At 42.5% G+C, this 19,748-nt stretch overlaps 1 protein-coding gene across 6 annotated transcripts in view; it reads right to left on the bottom strand.

Annotated features, from left to right (window-relative positions):
• The window catches only part of SORCS1 (sortilin related VPS10 domain containing receptor 1), a 474,344-nt gene extending 455,230 nt beyond the window's left edge, over nt 1–19,114 (bottom strand). For 3 of the 6 annotated variants that reach the window (XM_032490972.1, XM_032490971.1, XM_006187863.2), the window contains exon 1: nt 12,518–13,212. In XM_032490972.1, the coding sequence (XP_032346863.1) occupies nt 12,518–13,072 (555 nt within the window). In that variant the 5' untranslated portion in view covers nt 13,073–13,212. Of the gene's footprint in view, nt 1–12,517; nt 13,447–18,994 lie in introns of those variants that run through there. The other 3 variants (XM_032490975.1, XM_032490974.1, XM_032490973.1) reach the window with 3 other exon arrangements.
• Nucleotides 19,115–19,748: the final 634 nt, after the last annotated feature.

Here is a 19,748-nt window from a genome sequence, read left to right as displayed (position 1 = left end):
TTAAAACATGTAGAATAACCTAGGGAAAAATCCCATGATTGCTTAATCAAACTCTACTGTGAACAGAGAAGAAAGCAATACTTTCAAATTGTTCGTGCATCTCTCCAATCCCCAAATGTGTGTGCCTGCCCAAGCACAACTGGGCGTGTAAAGATTCCAGGGAACAATTTTTCCCTTTGGAAAAATCAGATTCCTTTGGTCAGTTTGAGGTCCGGTACTTAGCAGGACGTTTTAAACTGGGGAGTCTAATCTGTTATTTAAACACACTGGGGGCCTTGGCTGCAAATATCTTGGGCACTGAGGTGATGAAGGAAGAGAGCAGCATCCTAGTCACAGCTTGTTGACCCAAGATTTGGGGAGTTTAAAACGAGCAGGAGTGGCCCTTTCTCCTGCTCAGCCCGATTCTGTCTGCAAAACAGACAGCATCTTGTATAAAGACCTGGCTTAAATGTCACTTCCTTTTAAAGCCTTGCCTCTCAATTTCAGAAAAAAATAATTAGTTGGCCCCCACTCGTCTTTGCTCCCCTAGCACTTTGCACAAAACTCTATTACAGCGAATATACACTTACCACCCAAATTGCTATTTATCTGTTTACATGCCTGTCTGTTTCCACCAGAATATGCCCCCTCCAGGGTAAAGATCAGGTCTTATTCATCTTTGTATTCTCTGCACTCAGCACAGTGCTGACACAACAGCCACTTAAAACACGCTTTAGTATTTTTATTATTAAAGAAATGCACGCCCATGTTAAAAATTCAAAACAGTGCAGACTAGCCTAAAAGGAAAGGTTAAAAGTTGCCTTTCCACCATCCAGACCAACAGGCCCATTTCCCAATGGAATTTAAGAGATTCTTTAAAATGCATAAGCACCACATGCACCTGTCCCATCCCACATCCAGCTAACCAGCACACAGGGCTCTCAGAGATGCCCCACGTGCAAGATCCGGCTGCCTCTGCTAGCGACAGGAACTGGCTGGGTGTGACACCCCCCAGAGCCAAAGGCCAGAGACGTGCAGTCACTACAGCAGAAAGAGCACAGTCAGACTAGGACTTGGTTCTACTCGGCACTATTTATGAGTTGGTAACCAGTTCTCTCCACTCACTGACACTTTCCTCACTTGTTTTCACCTCTCACTCTCTTTCTGTGATTCACTCCGTCTCCATGCCTTTGGTACAACGCTGTTTTTCTTCGTCTCTCTGCTCTTCTCAGTCCACGGTGTCACTGGATCTTTGTCCCTTGTCTTTACCCTCCTCTCTCTCCGTCTACCTCTTCTGTCTCTGTCTTGCTCTGTCTCTCTCTTCCTCTGGCATGATCTCATCCTCTCTCTCTTCCTCTTCTCTTCTCATTTTTCCATCTCTCTGCTTCCATGGTCTGTCTCTTCCTCTGGGTTTCTTTTTCTCTCTCCTTGTTCTGGAGAACTTTTTCCATTCAGCTCTCACAGTCGGTAAACATCCTTACCATGGCCTCACAACAATATCTAGTATTGTATTTCACTTTTAAGAGCGGAGACATCAATGTTGTACCTCAGTGTGTAAGCTGCTTTGAATGTACAGAGAGATGCACAGGATGCCCACATCTATGACATATGCACTTGTAGACACATACACGATGCAGAGATGGAGCCCCCAAGATCAAGAAAGAGACTGAGATGTAAACTGAAATGCATGCTTCTTTATTGCGGACTGGAGGCAACTAGAATTTCCAGGAGATGTAGTTGTTGAAATTACCTCCAGATCTCTCTCTGTTTTTCTGGAATCAACAGAGAGGACGATAAACAAAAGGCCTGGAAGCCCCTGCTGCTGCACACCCGGAAGAGAGACGCCCAGTGATCTTGCCTTTTTGCAAAATCCCTGGTCACCGGCTCTTTCCCAACAATAGTGACTGAAAGCGAATCAGGCAACTTGAACGTGGGCTCTTTGTCTAGTTCAGTTGCCTGGAATTCAGTTTTAATGAGGCCAAGTTCACGAACTTGCTTGCTCTCTCTTGTTTTGTTTGTTTCTTTTTTTCTTTTTCCCCATTTTTCAAATAACTTTTAAAAAATAACTCGAACAGTGCATGTTTATGGAGAAACACCACCACCAAAACTGCGGACAAACAAAAAAAATCACCCACAATCCTGATGTTCATCATAATCACAAGCAAATATTTTGAATCATACCCTTCCTCTATGATTTTTTTTACAAAAATTAGGTTTTATAATATATAATAAATTTTTTAAAGTATTCAGCCACTTCTAAGTCCAGGTATATTTCTAAGGACTTGGGATATACATGGGGAAAAACAGTCAAAAAAAAAAAAAAGGAAGAAATCTTTACTTCATGGGGCTTACATCTTTACTATTTTTTATTTTATTATTTATTCATGCATTATTTTATTTCCCCTCTCTGGTATTTTGTGGGACGTTTCCCATTTATATAATATACATATATTTACATGAGCAATCTTGTAATGGCTGAATATTCTACAACACTCACATGGAAGGTCATGGGTTGTTTCTTCTATGTGAAAGCCAGTTTTCCCTACCAAAATAGCTAATAAAACAGTGATTATTTAGTAAGCTAGTTGTGATATTGTGACTTATAATAAGAAATATACATTTGCTCTTAATTCCATTTCTGGCACTGAGCTCCTAAAACCCCTGGAATTTCCTGTGATGCGATGTTAATGAGGTGACTTTGGACTACAACTAAGGATGTAGGCCAGTTGCCCAAAAAAAAGAACATGTGATTAGAGAGCTGAAACTTTCAGTCCCACCCCTAACTCCTGACTTCTGGGGAGGGGAGAAGGGGTGGAGGTTGAACCAATGGCCACCAATTTAATCAATCCTGTTTATGTAATGAAACCTCCATAAAACCCCAAAAAGACAGGATTCTTAGAGCTTCGGGGCTGGTGAACACATGGAGATTCAGGGAGAGAGGCAGGCTCAGACAACGCAGAGAAGCTCCGTGCCCTTTCCCCATCCCTTGCCCTAAGCATCTCTTCCATCTGCTGTCCCTGAGTTATATCCTTTTACAATAAACTGGTAATCTAGTAAGTAAAACATTTCTCTGAGTTCTGTGAGCCACTCTAGCAAATCAATCAAACCCAAGGAGAGAGTCATTGAAACCTCCAATCTGTACAGCCTGGGGGTCAGAAGCACAGGTGGTAACCTGGACTTGAGGCTGGTCTAGGAAGTGGGAGGTGAGGGAGGGGGCAGAGGTGTGGGACTGAGCCCTTAACCTGTGAAAGCTGCTTCTCCCTCTGGGTGGGCAGTGTCAGAATTGAGTTGAGTTGTACTCACCAAGCTGGTGTCAGAACTGCTTGTTGGTCTAGAAACCACCACTCCCCCACCCACACAATTCTGGAAATTCAGTCCAGAACCCTAGTACAACTATAGTGTGCAAACAGCAAGAGATGTGGGAAGGGATACTCTTTCCAGAGCAAAAGAAAGCCCCGACCTCATTATAAGAAAGTGGAACCAGGATGAAACAGCATAAACGCAGAAACAGAAGCAATAAGCAACACATTGCGAAGGTCCTTTAGTACGTGGTGCTCAAGTATTATCCGTGCCAGTATTAATGTTAACAAAATATTGACCAAAATGATAACAGCTAAACTTTATAGATTGCTTATTATATGCCAGATACCACTTTAGGCTTTTTTTTTTATAGCTATTGTCTCCTTTAAGCATCAAGAAACCATATAGAAATTACATCATTATTATTTCCGTTTAACAGATGAGGAAACTAAGGCACAGAGTTATAAAGTTAACTGCCCAAATTCACATATTGGTAGTGGAGTGGGAATTCAAACAAATCATTAAACATCATGTTATATTTAAAATAATGTACTCTTTTAGCCACTTGTTTTGCCCATGGCCAAAGGGACATCCTGGAAAGGTAACTGCCTAGAATATAATCAGTGATAGAAACAATAGAAACATCACCCTCAGGCAGAAAGGCACCATCTTACTCTGCCTGGGGCACCTGTGCTGTGCCGTGTAATCATCTCTCCTTGCCTTACAGAACCTTCCGCCAGGTCTTCAGCATTGTGGTCACAGTTTTAATTGAGAAGCTGATGAAACCTTTGAGCTTCAGCTCTCCAGGGTAAAATAGAGCACACTGATAGAAGATTGTGCGGACAATGGAAGGGGCTCATGGACCCCCAAAACTCACACATAAATTTTAGGGAAATTATTTTTAAACTTTAGAGTTTCTAAGGGAGTTTGTAAAACATAGAGATTTCCAGTCCCCATCAGCAGATTCAAAAGTTGGTCCCATGAAGACAAACTCTCTGGGAAACACTGCCCTAGGTGCCCAAGGAGCAAGCCCATGGCTGCTCAGCTAAGAACTCTCCCATCAATTTGGCAAACAGGGGAAACAGGGCTGCAGATAGGCCTCTAAGCAGGGTGACAACCATGCCTAAAATAGCCTTTTATCCCTTTTAATGGTTCTAATCAAGAGTGTATCTTGGGAAATGCTGACATAGGGGAAGACCTTTTTCATTTAACCTCCACCATAGGCCCTGGAGCGGAAGGATCACTGGCCCACAATGTTGTGTCTCAGTAGCCCCTGCGATTCTGGTTAGGGGAAGGCGACTAGAGGCATCACTGGCTTCAGGGCACAACATAATTAGCTGGTTGTCTGATGACATTATTTTTATTAGCACCATCTTTAAAGAGTGTACAAGTTGTCCACACTGTCACTCTAGGGTCATTAGCCAGCAGGGAGAAATCAAACAGCACACCCCACACATCCTCCCGGGATAATAAGAGGACATGTATTAATAACCCCAGATGAGCCATTCCTGGGGACGAGGATGGATGGAGGTTAGGGCTTTGATCAAGCTCCATCACCGAGCAGCTTATTACCAAGTAAAGTGTATTAGGTCAGGGGACTGAAATGGGGTGACCCGTCAAAGGAAGCTACCTGAGATGAGGGTGCTCCTGTCTAGAGTTCTCCTACTGCCCATCCACACTGATTTATGCCATTCTCCCCAAAGCAACTCAGAGATAAACCCTTATGAAGGGGCAACACGATCAAACAGAAAAAGCTCTGGAGCCTGAAGGGGTAAAAATCAAATTCCAGCTCTGCCACCACCTTCAAGCTGGGTGACCTGGGGCAGGTTCTTTAAGCCTGGACTCCCTCAGCTTTAGAACGAGGATAATGATAGCTAGTTCGTAAGGGTGCTGTGAATAGGAAGTGAAATAATGTGCTGATGCCCTAGAACATACTTCCATGGAAGCTGTTCACTAAATTGGTGGTTATTTAAGCTATTGCTGTTAAGAGTGATTTCTGTTATAATCGTTTCATCTTATCTGGCTGCAGAGATATCCCTAATGTTCAGCAAACTCTCCTTTGTTCCCTTCCCCCACCCCACCCCTTTCCCCACACCAAAAGTTGGAAGGAGCAGAAAAGGCAATAGCTGGTAACTCAATTATAATCCTCCTCGAGCAAATAAAATCCTTTAGAATCAACAAGCCACCCCTGCTGTTTGACTACTGCTGCTCCTCAAAGTTGAAGCTCAGATTCCTTTGACTGAGGCCAACTTAATATTATTTTACACTAGATTTCATAGGCATAAGACAGTGAAAGAGGGGAGGAGGTGGCTAAACCCCTCATCTCCCCAACCTTCTGCTGCAAGAAGCCCAGTCATAAGTAACCTCATCTCTGAAGGCCATCAGTAGCGGAACACACATGGAGGACGGGTCGTTGCCAGAGACTCACTTACAAAAAGTCCCATCATCTCTCTTGAAGGTCCCTTTTTAAAGGTTTAAACAATGCCAACAGCATGACTTTTGAGCGGGCCACTTGCTCTGAGGCCCAGGACAAATAGCTTGAATACCTGAGCCTAGAACTCGGGAGCCCCATGGCTGATACGCATGCTTCGTCCCATGATGGCACACATTATGGACCCAGGTACAGGGGCTCCAGGCGAACCAGGAGGCTGGGGTGCAGCTGTGTTCCAACTCCTGGCCGTGGAAGCCAGCAGTGCTCCAAACCAAGAATCAGTCGTGCAGTGTGACAGAACGTTTCTGACCCTTTTCTTCCACTCGCTGACCTGCTAAATACCAATGCCTTGCTTTCCCTATTTGAGAAATGCTGATGGTATTTGTCTTTCCCATCTCAGGGGATTGTGCTGAGAATAAAACTGAAGCAATGTTCCAATCTTTGAAAACCGAAGCACTCTACAAAGGAAACAGGCTATAACTGATCCACAGTGGTATAACAACATTCAGGAGCGCTATAGAAATAGACACAGTATCTTTCATACATGTGTAAAATTTCACGTAGCACTTCCTACAGAGCATTCACGTCCTTTTTTCCCCCCACCTACACTTTAGAATAGGCTCTTTTTTTCCTTATAAACCATGCACAGTAAGATTCTAGCTTTGTTTCTTGACAAACACTTGACTATTCCACCCATCCCATCGGAGCAGAGGGTGCATCCCTCAAGAGTAATTGCTGCGCCCACGTGGAGCCCAGCCTCCTCATACGGAGCACGCCTCTTCTCTGCCATCCCGTTTGGCCACTGAAGCAACACTGTTTGGCTACTTTCCTTTCTAGGACACAACAGATGCACTCACCACCCTTTCTAGCAGAGAAATAGGGCAGTAATTGAGACATACACAAAGACAGGACAAAAATTTTACATACATTGAGTCAACAAAAGCCGTCAGGGAGCCAAATTAATTTACCCTTCTTGTAGCCTGGCCAGTGATGTTTCCGACCAAGATCTTAGACAAAAGAAAGCCCTTTTGTGAAAACTGCGTGTGAAAAATGTCAAGGTAAGAATGAAACAGTGATGACTCCAGCTGAGACTTAATGTGCAAATAAGGGCAGCTATGTTTTCAAGTGACCTGATTGTACAGGCTTTTCCTGTCTTTTGGGGGCTTGGAATATAGCCAAATTCACTAGGAGATGGGTGTCTATATTTTTGTGCTTAAATCATATTTTAAAAACTATTTCTAAGTTTGAAACTTTAGTTAAACACGGTTTCCATTTAACAGGATAATTTCCTCGATACAGATAGGACTTTTTACATCTCTCCCATCGACCTTTACTCAATCATCCACTCAGCTCAAAATATCCTTATAAAAATCTCCATCTCTTAATTAAAATTTTCTCTACATTTCAAGATTCAGTTGAAGCACTTATTTTGCAATCAAGTTTGAAGACCACCCCAACTAGAAGCCGCCCATCCCTCCTCTGAACTCCCTACAGCACATTATCCCCTCCAAGGACACAGCTTCTGCTACCTCTTCAGAACATTCTTTGGGAAGAAGATTTAAAGCTCTTTAAGGACATTTCTTTTCTTTTCATTTCTTTTCATCTTTGTGCATCACTACACATGTGTTCCTATTATCAGTGCCTGACAAATATTAGGACTCAATACATATTTGTGGGATTAAAAGTATGATCATTTGTGAAGCTTCTTAGCATAATGCTGCCATATGACAATGTCTCCCTAAATGTGAGCATTAATTATGCTCTTGAATAAATCAGATAATTGCATCAGCTTCGGTATCCTAGTTTATGAGTTTCCGGGGTCCCTCTTTAAAGAGATGTGGATATAGTTCCCAGAGAGAACACTCATGTCAATTTACTCTAGAAAATCCCACTAAAGTGTCTTAAGAGATTTTTACTTTCCAATTTCACATTAAGCAGTTATTTTGTCCAAAGATACCAAGTGCCTTAACATGAAGGTATGATACAATAAACCTAGTAAGCTACATCTTGCTGCAAATCCATATTGAAATGAATGCCTGCTTGGGTCTCAGATGTCTTGATTTCCTATTAATAGATGTGCATAGAAACTGTAGAAAGAGGAAGAATCTTGTGAAATGAAAGGCTTGCTTACTTATAGGTCAAGGGTATAGGATCTTTTGTCATTTTTGCATCCCAACCAATCCCAGTGCACTTTATTCAGATGGAGTAGTTGCATGATACCTGTTAGTCGAAAAAACTATTAAGTTAATTTCAACCTGTAATGGATTTCAGTGGTGCTTTACTGTATTCACATCATTTTACAGAGGATAAAATTGGGGCCACAACGTTTTAACAGACTATCACTATGCATCTAATTTTTGTGTACAGTCAGGACTATAACCCAGGCTTCTTAATACCAGTAGAGAATCATTTCCTACAAAAATTAGAAGTAGCATTTATTGAGCACTTACTATGTACCAATCACTTTGTATATGTGACATCAAATCTTTAGGAAAAAGCCAGAAAAAGACATACCATCCCCAAATTTCAGTTGAGAAAGCTGAAGCTCAAAGAATTTAAGTGTCTTGCTCAAAGCAAAGTGCTTGTAAGCAGGAGAGCCAACGTTCAAATTCAGATCTGCTTCCAAACCCACCGTCTTCCATGTCACACCACATTAACATTCATTAACAGCATAAATCCCTGATCAGAGAAGGAACTATGTGGGCTTGCTAGAGAAATCTACAATCCTTTATCATTTTACTTTAGAAAAAAAGGAAAAAAAAATCTTATGTCACAATGTATAGCCGAATCAAGCATTCAGAGGCAATCTCTCTATGAAATCAGATTTGTGATTGACTTAGAAAAGGGATCTCTTCCTGAAGAACATCAGACCTGAAAGCTGAATGATGGCACATTACCTCGTGCTCAATGAATCACCAGGTGCGGATTCCACATCTCACTAAAGATGAAGAGGTGGGCGGAGAAGAGAACAGCCAAATCACTACTTTAAGGTAAGGAGTGCAATGTGACAAGCACATGTTCTAGTCCTTGCTTTTCTACAAAGAGAATGGAGCTTCCAGCTAAGACTCTGTCCTCCTCCACCATCATCTGAAATCCACCCAAGACAGGATGACTTAAAATACAGATTCAAAAGGTCCGAGTTTCTCTGTCCTACCTTAACGTCTACAAAACGAAACATTCTGCAGGGCTTTGAAGTTACATCACCGTGGGTGCCAGTCCCCACTTTGCTGCTGAACTGCTGCATCCTCTTAGTAAGTCATGGAGCTTTCTGGAGCTTCAGTTTCTTCTTTTATGTAATGGGAATAATAACATTTACTTGCAACATTTTTATGAAAATTAACTGAGATGATGAATGTGATGCATCTACCCCAAAACCTGACTCAAGCTGGGACTCAGTTTATTCAAATAAGAATGGATAGTTCAATGTCAAGTCTCAGAACAACAAAAGGCAAAGAAGTTCATGACACCCAACCAGATCATCATTCTCTGGGATAAATGCAGTATTAAAAATATCCTAATAGCAAAATAAGTCAAGTAAAAGCCTCTGTTTACAAATCTTATAACACTATTTCTAGTAAGAAAGGGACAAGACGGTGAATGGAATATTCAAATTGACTCCAGCCTATTACCTTACAGGGATACTATAACGGATTATTGAATGTAGCATTTTGAAATTTCTTGGAAATAAGGAATAAACACGTGTCCCATCATACATACATATAGGCAAATATATATTTCAATGAACTAAGAATTACTCTATAAATTTAGATCAGGGCACAGCATGCCTTGGATGAGTAGGGTAGGAACAATATGTTCTTGCTTACGACACCAAGCTCATGACAAATGATTCATACCCAGAACCTTTCATGCCAAAAGATCCCCGAGGTGTTCCACCAACTCTAGTGACAGTTTCCATCAGGCTAGACTGCAGTATAGAGGAATCACATCACACCCACAGATGAGGCAAAACAGTCATATCTTTTACACAACTGCACAAGTCCAACAGTGGAGGGGGCAGGAAGGAGAAGGGAAAGGAGATGAGAGAAAGATACAGAATTCTTCACCAGTTTGACAGGCAGCCTGTAATTACCATACATTTACACCTTTAATGCAGGTGTTATTGGAATCAGAAGCCCTACTTAGCAAAGGCTTTTAGCTAAAGGTGAGACAGGTTCAGAGGATGTGTACAGACAGTGGCCCTGAATGTTTTGGGGATGGATTTATAGGAGACAGCATCTAAATGTGAAGAAAATGAGAGCCCCCCACCCAATGCTGTCCTCAGGGTTAGGTTAGTGGATTTCTTGCTCTGGAGGAAAGGAAAGTGTACTCTGAAAGTTACAAAGAGGTGTACAGTACTTTACAGTCATGATTCCCTCTTATGTATATTCCATCATGTAATTCTCGGTAATGAACCTGATAGGCATTGCCCCCGCCCCTTTTAGAGATGAAGAAATTCACACTCAGAGTGCAATCAGCTTGCCAAGATCAAACCACAAATAAGCAGAACTAGAACTTAGGTCTCCACTCTGCTTTTCACATCACAGAGTTGCCTGGAAAAGTTTCTTTCTGCCTTCCTTCCTTTCAAAAAATATTTTAAAGTTTCTCTCTCCTATGAATCTGGGACAGCTTTGTTTTGGAGGATCTTGATAAAAGATGATTTCTCTTCCTCTACTACCTGTACATATACACAGAAAAAAAACCAATTTGTGTGTAAGTGGGCAGGGGTGCCGGGTGGGGAGGATCCTTATAGAATGAGAGACTTAATGGGATAGAAATCTCATTAGTTTACATGAGTTGAGTACTCTGATCTTTAACACCTTGACTAATGCCTACATTATCTCAGAATTCCTTGCATGTCACCCGTCCAAGACCTGACCCTAATAAGCCTAACTGGGCTTATAAGCACCAATGGGGAAAAAAAAAAGGCTGGCAGGGCTTGGTATCATTTCTTAAATTGAGTTTAAAATTTGCCAAAGATGTACTCTCCTTTTCTTGCTCTTTCCAAGATCTTTCAAGAGATGAACTAAAGTAGAGGTCTAATGGGTAAGTGATATTTCACAGCTTGAATTACATTAAAAGCCAGAAATATTTTGAGTCCAAAGTCCTTTACTTCTTGATACAAGATCTAATATGTTTGATGTGTCTAAAATCTCCCCTCAAAGCTAGAAGCTTGGAGTTAATCACTTAAAGCAGTGTGAAAGTTATGTCATCAGTTTAAAAAGATTCAAGTTCAAATTGGGGGATTAATTTTCATGGTTATGATATGAAAGATATGATGGTTAAGGTCAGGAATGAAGGCAAGGGTCTCTAGAACATGAATGAAAAGTATCTTGGCTTCAATTATTTGATTAAACCAATCCTGAGAACCACATAAAACCATAGCCTTGGTCATGAAGGCAAAATTGCAGGGAAAACCCTGCTGTCGCTCTCAGGGCAGAGACATGATACAAAATACTATTTATCATGATTTGCCTTAATACAACTTATACCTGTGTACCCAAGGAATCCATAATGACAGACTCTTATTTTAAAATGTTCACAACTTCCATTAAAAAGCTGACAGCACAATTCATTATAGTGGCAGTTCCCTGGGAAGGTTTCTGGCAATTATATCACAACTGAAAACATTTTGAAATGTACCAGGCTGCACAGACAGTGCATAGTACAAATACTACAATCTCCATAACCTGGCAGACGCTGAAACTTTGACTTTTTTCTTTTTCATTTTACCCATCCTTGGTTTTTACGTTCTTGTCTAGTTGATGGCAGCCTGGAGAAGTTTCCATACTTTAAAATCATCTGTAGTTATTACCATCAAAGCTTGTTCTTTACTATTTTAGCTCCTTGAAGTTTTCAGGTGCGGTTTAAACTGGAATAGCTACTTCAAATACCAGATATGCAAGCTTTTCCAAAAATCTAAAACCTTCCCTGACTTCGCTACAGCTCATGGGCTTGCACCCACACTCTCCAGTGTCAGCCTCCTGGAATCCAGCAATCCCTCTCTTCCCTTAATAAAGGGAGCGCTAAGTCTTTATTTGTGCTCTTCACTGGAGGTCAGGCAATGGGGGAGAACAGGGAGTTGTTGTCACACGGATATATCTGATCTTCCTGGGACCGATCAAGCCAGAGAACAACCACTCATTCACAGGCTGGAAAGCCCTGGCTCTCAAAACACACTGGCTGGTGCTGTGAGAAGATGCTGGAGAGTTCCCATCCTGAAACTTGCATCCACTTGGTCTTGCATCCAGAAACAGACAATACATTAAGGGCATCTTATCACCTACTGAATTTCTCTTCCCTTGTGGGGCAGAGGGGGTTAGGAGCTCTGCATAAAAATAAAATTAAAAACCTACAAATAAAGACTTTTTTTTTAATCTAACTTGCACTCATCCTCAAGTCTAGCAAGTAATGGGAAAGTCACTTGAGGGAATGCCAGCCTACTTGGAAATTTAACCCTTTCACTTCCGCGTTCATAATACTTTAACCCCTCCACCTGCCTCCTCCTCTTAGGCTCTGCCCTACACCAACAAGACGGAAGAAACCGGAAAGAGAGATCTGCCTGCCCTGTATGAAGCTTTTTTAGAGGCTTGGAGAGGACTCGGATGATGCTGGTGGGAAACGGATGGGGGTGGTCTCCTAGTAGGTGACTTGATATTAACTCCTGGGGGAGGTGAACAGGGAAGACTTTAGTTTGCAGCATCTTTCAAGTCCAGAAACCCCATTTCCCCTGATTCTCCATCAGATCACATAGCGGCCTTTAACCCCTTCCATCTTTCACCCTTTTGCCCTCAGTCCCATTCTACTCACGCTGCTGTTGTGGCCAGACCAATGGACCATGGCTTGGTTATGCGCTGAGTCGCCTGTCAGAGCGAACGTGGTGCTGGTCAGTCTCAGCTCCTCCAGCCGGAAGCGAGTGGCTTTGTCCGGGTCCCGCTCCAGAGTCCCAGGCTCCTGCTGCCCTCTGTCCTTTAACACTCCCCGGGGGCTTCTACTCGCGCCCCCTCCCCGTTCTGCCTTCTCCTGATCTCCACTCCGTCTCCTCCGGCCAGAGCGCTGAGCAACCTCCACCAACGTCCCGGTGCCCGGGATCCGCTCCAGGGACAGCACTCGGTCTCCGGGGGCCACTGCGAACAGGGGGCGTCCAAGCAGGGGCAGGGGCGTGGCAGGAGCTCTACCTCGCGAACCCTGGTGAGCAAGTCCCCCTGGGGTCGGAGCCCAGTGTGGGGCCGAGCTGGGGTGCCGCGGGGGACAGCAGGAGTCGCCGCCGCAGGCGCCCGGGGCACAGAGGATCAAGAGCCCCACGCCGGCAAGGAGCGCGCTCAGCCCGGATGGGGAGCCGCCGCCGGTGCCAACTTTTCCCATCGCGGGAGCAAAGAGGAGCGGAGAGGGAATCCCGGACCGTGGGTGGCGGCGCGGGGCTCTCCGCTGGCCAGCTGTGCGGGGCAGGCGCTCAAGACCCCAACTCCATCCAAGTTGGGTCGTGGTGGGGGCGGGCGGCGCGGGGCAGGTGGCAGCCGCTGGCTCGGGCTGGGCTGGTGCCGAGCGCGGGTTCGGACCGAGCGAGCCGCCGCCACGCGGGGGTGGAGCCGAACTGAAGTCACGGGCGGAGCGGGCGCTGGCGCGCTGGCAGGCGACGCCGGAGAGAGGGCGGGCGCTGCCGGGGCTCCAAGCGCCGCGTCCCGCTCCCGAGCTGCGCTGCGCGCGGGTGGCTGCGGGGACTGGATGCGCCGTCGACCCTCCCCTTGGGCTCGCCCGCGGCGCTGCCGCCGCCCGCTCCTCGCCGCCGCGCGCTCTGCGCCCCCGCGGACGCCGGGCTCCGCGCTGAGTCCGTGCGCCCCTCCTGTGGGGGCGGCCAGCCGGAGCTCGCGGACTGGTCCCTGTGTTGGGGACTTCCTATTCCTGTTTTGTTTCTGTCAGTCTCTGTGGCTGTTTCTTTTGTTTGTTTTCCTCCCTGGTCTTTTTCAGTTTAGAAAATAGGGATGAGTGGGCTTCTCCTCTTTCCCTTGTTAATCTCAGTTAGTTGGCATCTTGACCTTACCTTGAGTAGAGCCTGTGTGTCCCAGCATCAGCACAGAATGATGCAATTAAATAATCGTGTGTGTGTGTGTGTTTTGTCTGGGGGATTTTTCCATCAATTATCACACGTAGATTCCTTCCTTGACCTCCTAAAGCACTCACTGTATTTGAACCCGACCTTACTGCATTTTGTGGGCATATATCTTGGCTACCCTAAGAGACTGCACACTCACTGAGGACATGAAGACCACATTGTGAGCAACTTGGAAGAAGTGACCAGTCCATCTTGTGTGCCATTTTACCCTTAGTACTTGAAATAGTGCCCTACACGGTAGGAAATCTGTCTGTCGTTAATTCAATCAGTATTCATTGTGAGTCTATGATATATCTGTGTGCAAACCCATACAGGAAAGGAGGCATGGTGCTCCATTTACCCTGTGGCATTACTGCCTAGCTTAGAGCTACTAACACATGCCTTAAGATTCTTGATAGCACACTTGAAGTGGATGCTGGATGCTCTGCGGTTAGTTTGCTGTGGGACCTCAGGCAAGTAGCAATCTCTCAGCTTCCTAGCTCTCAAACTAAGTTGTTGTATTAGATGATCTTTAAAATCCCTTTTGCTTCTAAAGTTCTATAATTGTATGATTATAATGTCTGCCCAGCCTAGCTCCCCTGCTACTATTCAGAAGTTCAGATGAAGATTTATAGTAGGCGAATGGGCTTTGAAAATCACAAAGAATTTCTCAAAATCCAAGCCTTTTTCATATAGGAAGTTTGCTTCTAAGGGTTGAAATACTTTCAAATGTCTTTGTAGTCTTCACGAGCCTGATAACACTGTCTTATCACATGGTAACTAGTAAATTATTCCACGAATATTTACTGATTGAATAAATGAATGCCACAACAAAAATGGTCCAATTTCCAGTTTCTAATTACACGATTATTCATTCCCACACTTGCAAAGGTAACCTCACTGGAAAATCTGAATCCTGAGTCTGATGAGACCAACTGAAAGTAACAGAGTGATCATTATTCTTCAATTAATAATACTCTTTTTTAATGCTGTCCAGGAGGAATTTCTCTTATATTGTTTCAATCCAGAGGTGTGTTGCAAAAATTAATTGACAGTATTGTTCTCTTGACCAATCCAAGAAATTTGCAAATGCCCGAGGACAGGTTTCTCAGTCATTAAATTTGAATACTTAAAAGGACAAAAGAGTGTCCTGTTTGTCACTGAAGGAGACACAGACTGTTCTTCCAAAAGCTCCTTTACTACCAAGCCCAAATCCTCCTAAGAAAGGGACACCGGCAGATTGTGGCTCCTAGATGAAGGAGAGGAGACCCAGAGGGCCTCCTTCCTCCCTAATTGCAAGTGCTCTTTGTCAAAGCCCAGGACAGCTGTTTTCCTCTCTTCAGAAAGATTTTCAAAGCTTTGCAGATCGTTTGCTTAATGCCTTCTTTCTATGCCCTGCTAACCTCCTTTCTACTCCAGCTGAGTGTATGAGAATTCCTCCAAGAGAGGAAAACCAGATTAGATTAAAGACCCAGAAACCAGATAAACGCCCATCCAAATCTAGGACTTGAAAAAGCAAAATGGAAAAGAAATGAGTAGATTCATATTTTCTGGTTTTAGTCTATTATTAGCCTACCAAAATTTAGATTGTTTTGGTTTCAGCATGAAGTTCTTCCTGAAGAATCGGTACAAGTGGAACTTCTATTTCCTCCTTAAAGAGTTTACAATGCCCATCTTTTAAAACACACCTATTACAATAATCCCCCTAAGTGAAAGCATTTGAAGTCCATTTGCTGAGAATTCATAGAGGGCAGGCAATTTTTGAATGCCTGATTTTAATTATCTATTTGTGAAAAAGGTTACACATGTGGATGAAATGGGCTCTAAGAATTTTTTTTAAGAGATTAATTTTATTTCTTATGGCTCTGATCCCCATGGGCTTTTGTCAACAAGCAGAAATGGGAAGTACCAATAATTCCCTAAACCGTCGTCCTTTTCCAGAGGACTTCAAGAAATAGGCTAATCATGGGGGAAAGTGGGCTACGCTATTTCAAGGTGTTTGCAAGCCAACCACCCAAAGGTTTTATTAATATAATCCATTAAGAATGGGTCATTTATTAGGAAAAGAGTTGCTATCAAGGGCCAGGAGAGAACACAGATCTGTAATCTCAATTAGGAATCTTTTCCATTATGCATAGGAAAAATATGCCACCACCTAGTCTAAGTTAGCATCATTTCTTACCTGGACTAGCACAACAGCCTCCACACTACTCTCCCTACTCCACAATTGCTCTGCTCCATACTTTCTCTACAATAGTCATCTTCAAATGGGATATAAGTACCAAAATGGTACCACAAGATGATTCATTTATGTGTAGGAAAAAATAGCCTTGTTAGTATTTAATTACTGATTAACATATGTATTTAGAGAGAGAGAGAATATGAACATATTTTAGTGTCACATGCTAGTTGTTGTGCATAATCGAAAAGTCTGAGTGCCTTGCCTTACAAAGCAGCATAAGTGGTCTTTCAAAAGTCTAAAAGTTCTAATTCCTTGCCACTATTTAAAATCCTTAGGTGACTTACCTTTGCAAACAGAATACCCACTCTTCTTCCCATGGCCCATCAAGCCTGCGTAACTGGGTCCTGCCTGTTCCTCCATCGCATTTCACAGGCCTTTCCCTCCTCAGCCATATTCTTCAGCAACTCTGGACAATCTCTTCCTCCCACATGCCAAGCTTTTCCCAACTTGTAACCTTCGCATATACTGTTCCTACCCAGAATGCCCGTCACCAACCCCACTTCATATGGCTGACTCCTTTTCTTTGAAACCTTCCGTCTAAATGTACTTCCTTAGAGAGACTCTCCCTGACTCCCTAAGAAGAAATTCGTTTCACATTTTCTGTCAGTCCCCTCTTCATTCCTTCTTAGCACGTTACAACCTTCAATTATTTTATTTGAATGTTTTTTGTTAATACCCCAGAGCTACATATGGATAAGGGCCATGTCTCCCTTTTTATCTGTCCTTTCCCTAAAGCCTCCTTCAATGCCTGGCTCGTGGGCGTACTCAATAAATAACTGGCTAGCAGAGCAACAGGAGTGTAGCAGCCCTACCTGCACAACTGCCAGTATTTAACATTTTATAGATCAGATGAGTCTGTGTGCTAGAAGCCAGGCTAAAGATTTTACATGTACATGCTCATTTGTTTTTTTCCAAAATTAATCTTAGCTAAGTACTGTCACTGTCCCCACTTTACAGGTTATGTTAAGCCACTACCCACAATCACAGAGCAATTTAGTGCAAGAGGCAAGACTCCAATCCAGGCAACATATTCCTACTATGTTCTCGACTTTATGCAATACTGTTTCTACTCCAAATCCAAATAATTACATATATTGACAGTTTACTGTGTGCCGGGCATTCTAATTAGCACTTTGAATCATTTTTAGTAGTGTTGAGCAAGCAATTTTGGAAACAAGTGAGCGAGTTTGTTTAGGCTGAAGGGAAAACATTTATTCTCCAATTTATTTTTGCTTTTATTTTGGTGGAGGTAGGGGGGAATGTCATAGGTGGTTATAATCACATATATGTTACATGAATATAGCCGTATATTCACTAAGCACAGAACCTGACCACACTGACTACAGGAGCTGTCACATTGGATTTTCTTCTTCCCCTTTTCCTAGGTCTCTCTCTGTCTGATAGATACCTTGGCTTCGGCTGCACTAAATCACATTATATGTCTCATCATGAGAACAATGTCTTTTAATAGCTCTCAAAATACTTGGCTCCCCTTGGATACCATTGAGACAAGGTGTCTTGCATTTCAGATCAATTTCATGAAGAACCTCAGAAAGAAAACTGGGGAGAATAATACTCAGACTCTTCTCATTGCCTGCCAAGGGGATGATGGGATTTTTTTTTAAAAAAACAAACCGCCCTTTAAAATATATTCAGGTATCACCAAATACTGGCCTCGCTCTGAATCCAGTAATTGTATCTCTTCTCATACACCCACTCTAAGTGGCTTTAACAGAGGAGCTTAAGCCTCCTTCTCTGAAAAAAAATTGGTCTAAGATTATCTGCTTGACTCTTAAGGGTGTTGTAAAATTTAATTCAACTTCATACATCCCTTGGAGATAACAATGCTGCCTTGTATTTATATAACTCCTATCTCATCAGACCTCTGAGGAGTTTTCGGGTTTTTTCCTCCTAGTTTAATAAATCTTGCAGCAGCTCCGAAAGATAGGTAGGGGGCAGTTTTTGCCTGCATCTTACAGAATATAAAGAAATTTATCCAAGGTCATAGTGTTAGAGAAAAAACTTAGACTGAATTTTGTTATCTTTTTTTCCCCTCCATTTAGTCCAAATCCACCTCCAATTTGTATATATATGAATTAAAATCTAGATTGTTTTTGTTTAGCTATTATGCATTACTTATACAACCATTTCATGTTTCAAAAGATGGTTTGTATAATGAAATAGGAAGAGAAAAACATGAAATAACATCCCTGTCATTGTGTGAAGTCATATATGCATATATATTTTCCCATTTAAATAGGCATACTTAATATGAAATAGAGAAAATACATGCTATGACTAAGTAAATTTATTTAGAGATGTAATATGCGATTAAAAAAAACTTTACCAAAAAGTCTTAGAATATATTTTAAAAATTCATTATAGTCTTAAAATGATCTAGAAACTGTAACTTCTATCATCTCTCTCTCTCTCCTGTCCTCTAGTCTGTTAGTCCAACAGAAAAAGGCTTTGACGTAGTAAATCACAAAACCAACTTCATAATACTTTTTTTGATTCCAGTCTCCTTGAAAGTACAAAAAGGAAGAAATGAACTCGACTGGAGCTACATTTCACTTCTGTTTCTTTGGGAGTACTGACAAGAGCAGAGAAGACAAAAGAAACAGAAAACTAAACCTCAAAAATTTTAAGGGCCACTGAGATGATAACCCAATGCTTCCCATATCCCAAGAAGACGTATTTGGTTATTTTTGTCTCTTTTCCAAAGAACTGATCTAAAGATGAATGAGGTTAACACGGAAGCCAAATTCAGTAGATTTCTAGGGCATAATATTCCAGCAGAATACAACTCTATAAAATGCAGAGTGGCTATTGGAAAATACGATCTTCGGGACTTCTCCCTCAGAACACAAGCGTTACTTGCAAAGAAAAGGGGAAAAAAAATCAAAGAATAAGCAGCACAGTTGGGCAGACACTGAAGAATTTGTGCACTTACGATTTCTCTGTTTGATCTGGACAAAGCGTAGACATACTCCAGCCCTCAAGAGTCCAGATACCCCGACAGGATGTTAATCTCTGGTAGCAGCACAGACGTTCACTGAAGAGGCAGGGAAGAGAAGTGATCAAAGCCTGAAGTTTATTGTGTCTATCTGACTCCAGTGTGTGGAGACAGTACAGTGTAGGGTTTAAAATCCTAAACTTTGAAGTCACATCCTAGTTTTAAATCCTATGTATGCCACACTCCAGCTGTACAACATCACTGGACTTTCTGCATCCCTGTTGCCTAATTTGTAAGATGGACGTTAATGTCACTTTCCTCGTGTGAGGCTATGCCCTGTGACAAAGAACAAATGCTCAATACATGTTAGCTATTGTTATAGTTACTTCACACTTCAAATACCGACTCTCCTTAGACACTGTTCTCCAACATGCTTCCTTAAGTGAAAGACAAGAAGTTAAAATCCAGTCATTTTTTTAAAAAACAAATTTGTTTCCTGCTGAAAATCAAACAAAAATTAAAGACTGACATACCTTTTAAGATACAACAAGAGTAGACAGCAGGGGTAGAAGTCTGGCTTAGGAGGTAAATTGAAAGGATGGAATAAACTACTGCCTTCTTAGTTTTTGCCAAACCAAGCTTCTGTGTAAATTGTGGTACAAGGAATCTGCCCCTGAGCTTCTCAAGCTTCAAGGAAGTCAGTGGTAGATTGGGTGGCAGACTGAACTTTTTACAGTGTACTTGAATGATG

The sequence above is a fragment of the Camelus ferus genome, chromosome 11 (assembly GCF_009834535.1).
Source record: "Camelus ferus isolate YT-003-E chromosome 11, BCGSAC_Cfer_1.0, whole genome shotgun sequence".
NCBI classification, from domain to species: domain Eukaryota; kingdom Metazoa; phylum Chordata; class Mammalia; order Artiodactyla; family Camelidae; genus Camelus; species Camelus ferus.
Note: the sequence above shows the minus strand (reverse complement) of the source record. Positions and strands in the feature narration are given on the sequence as shown.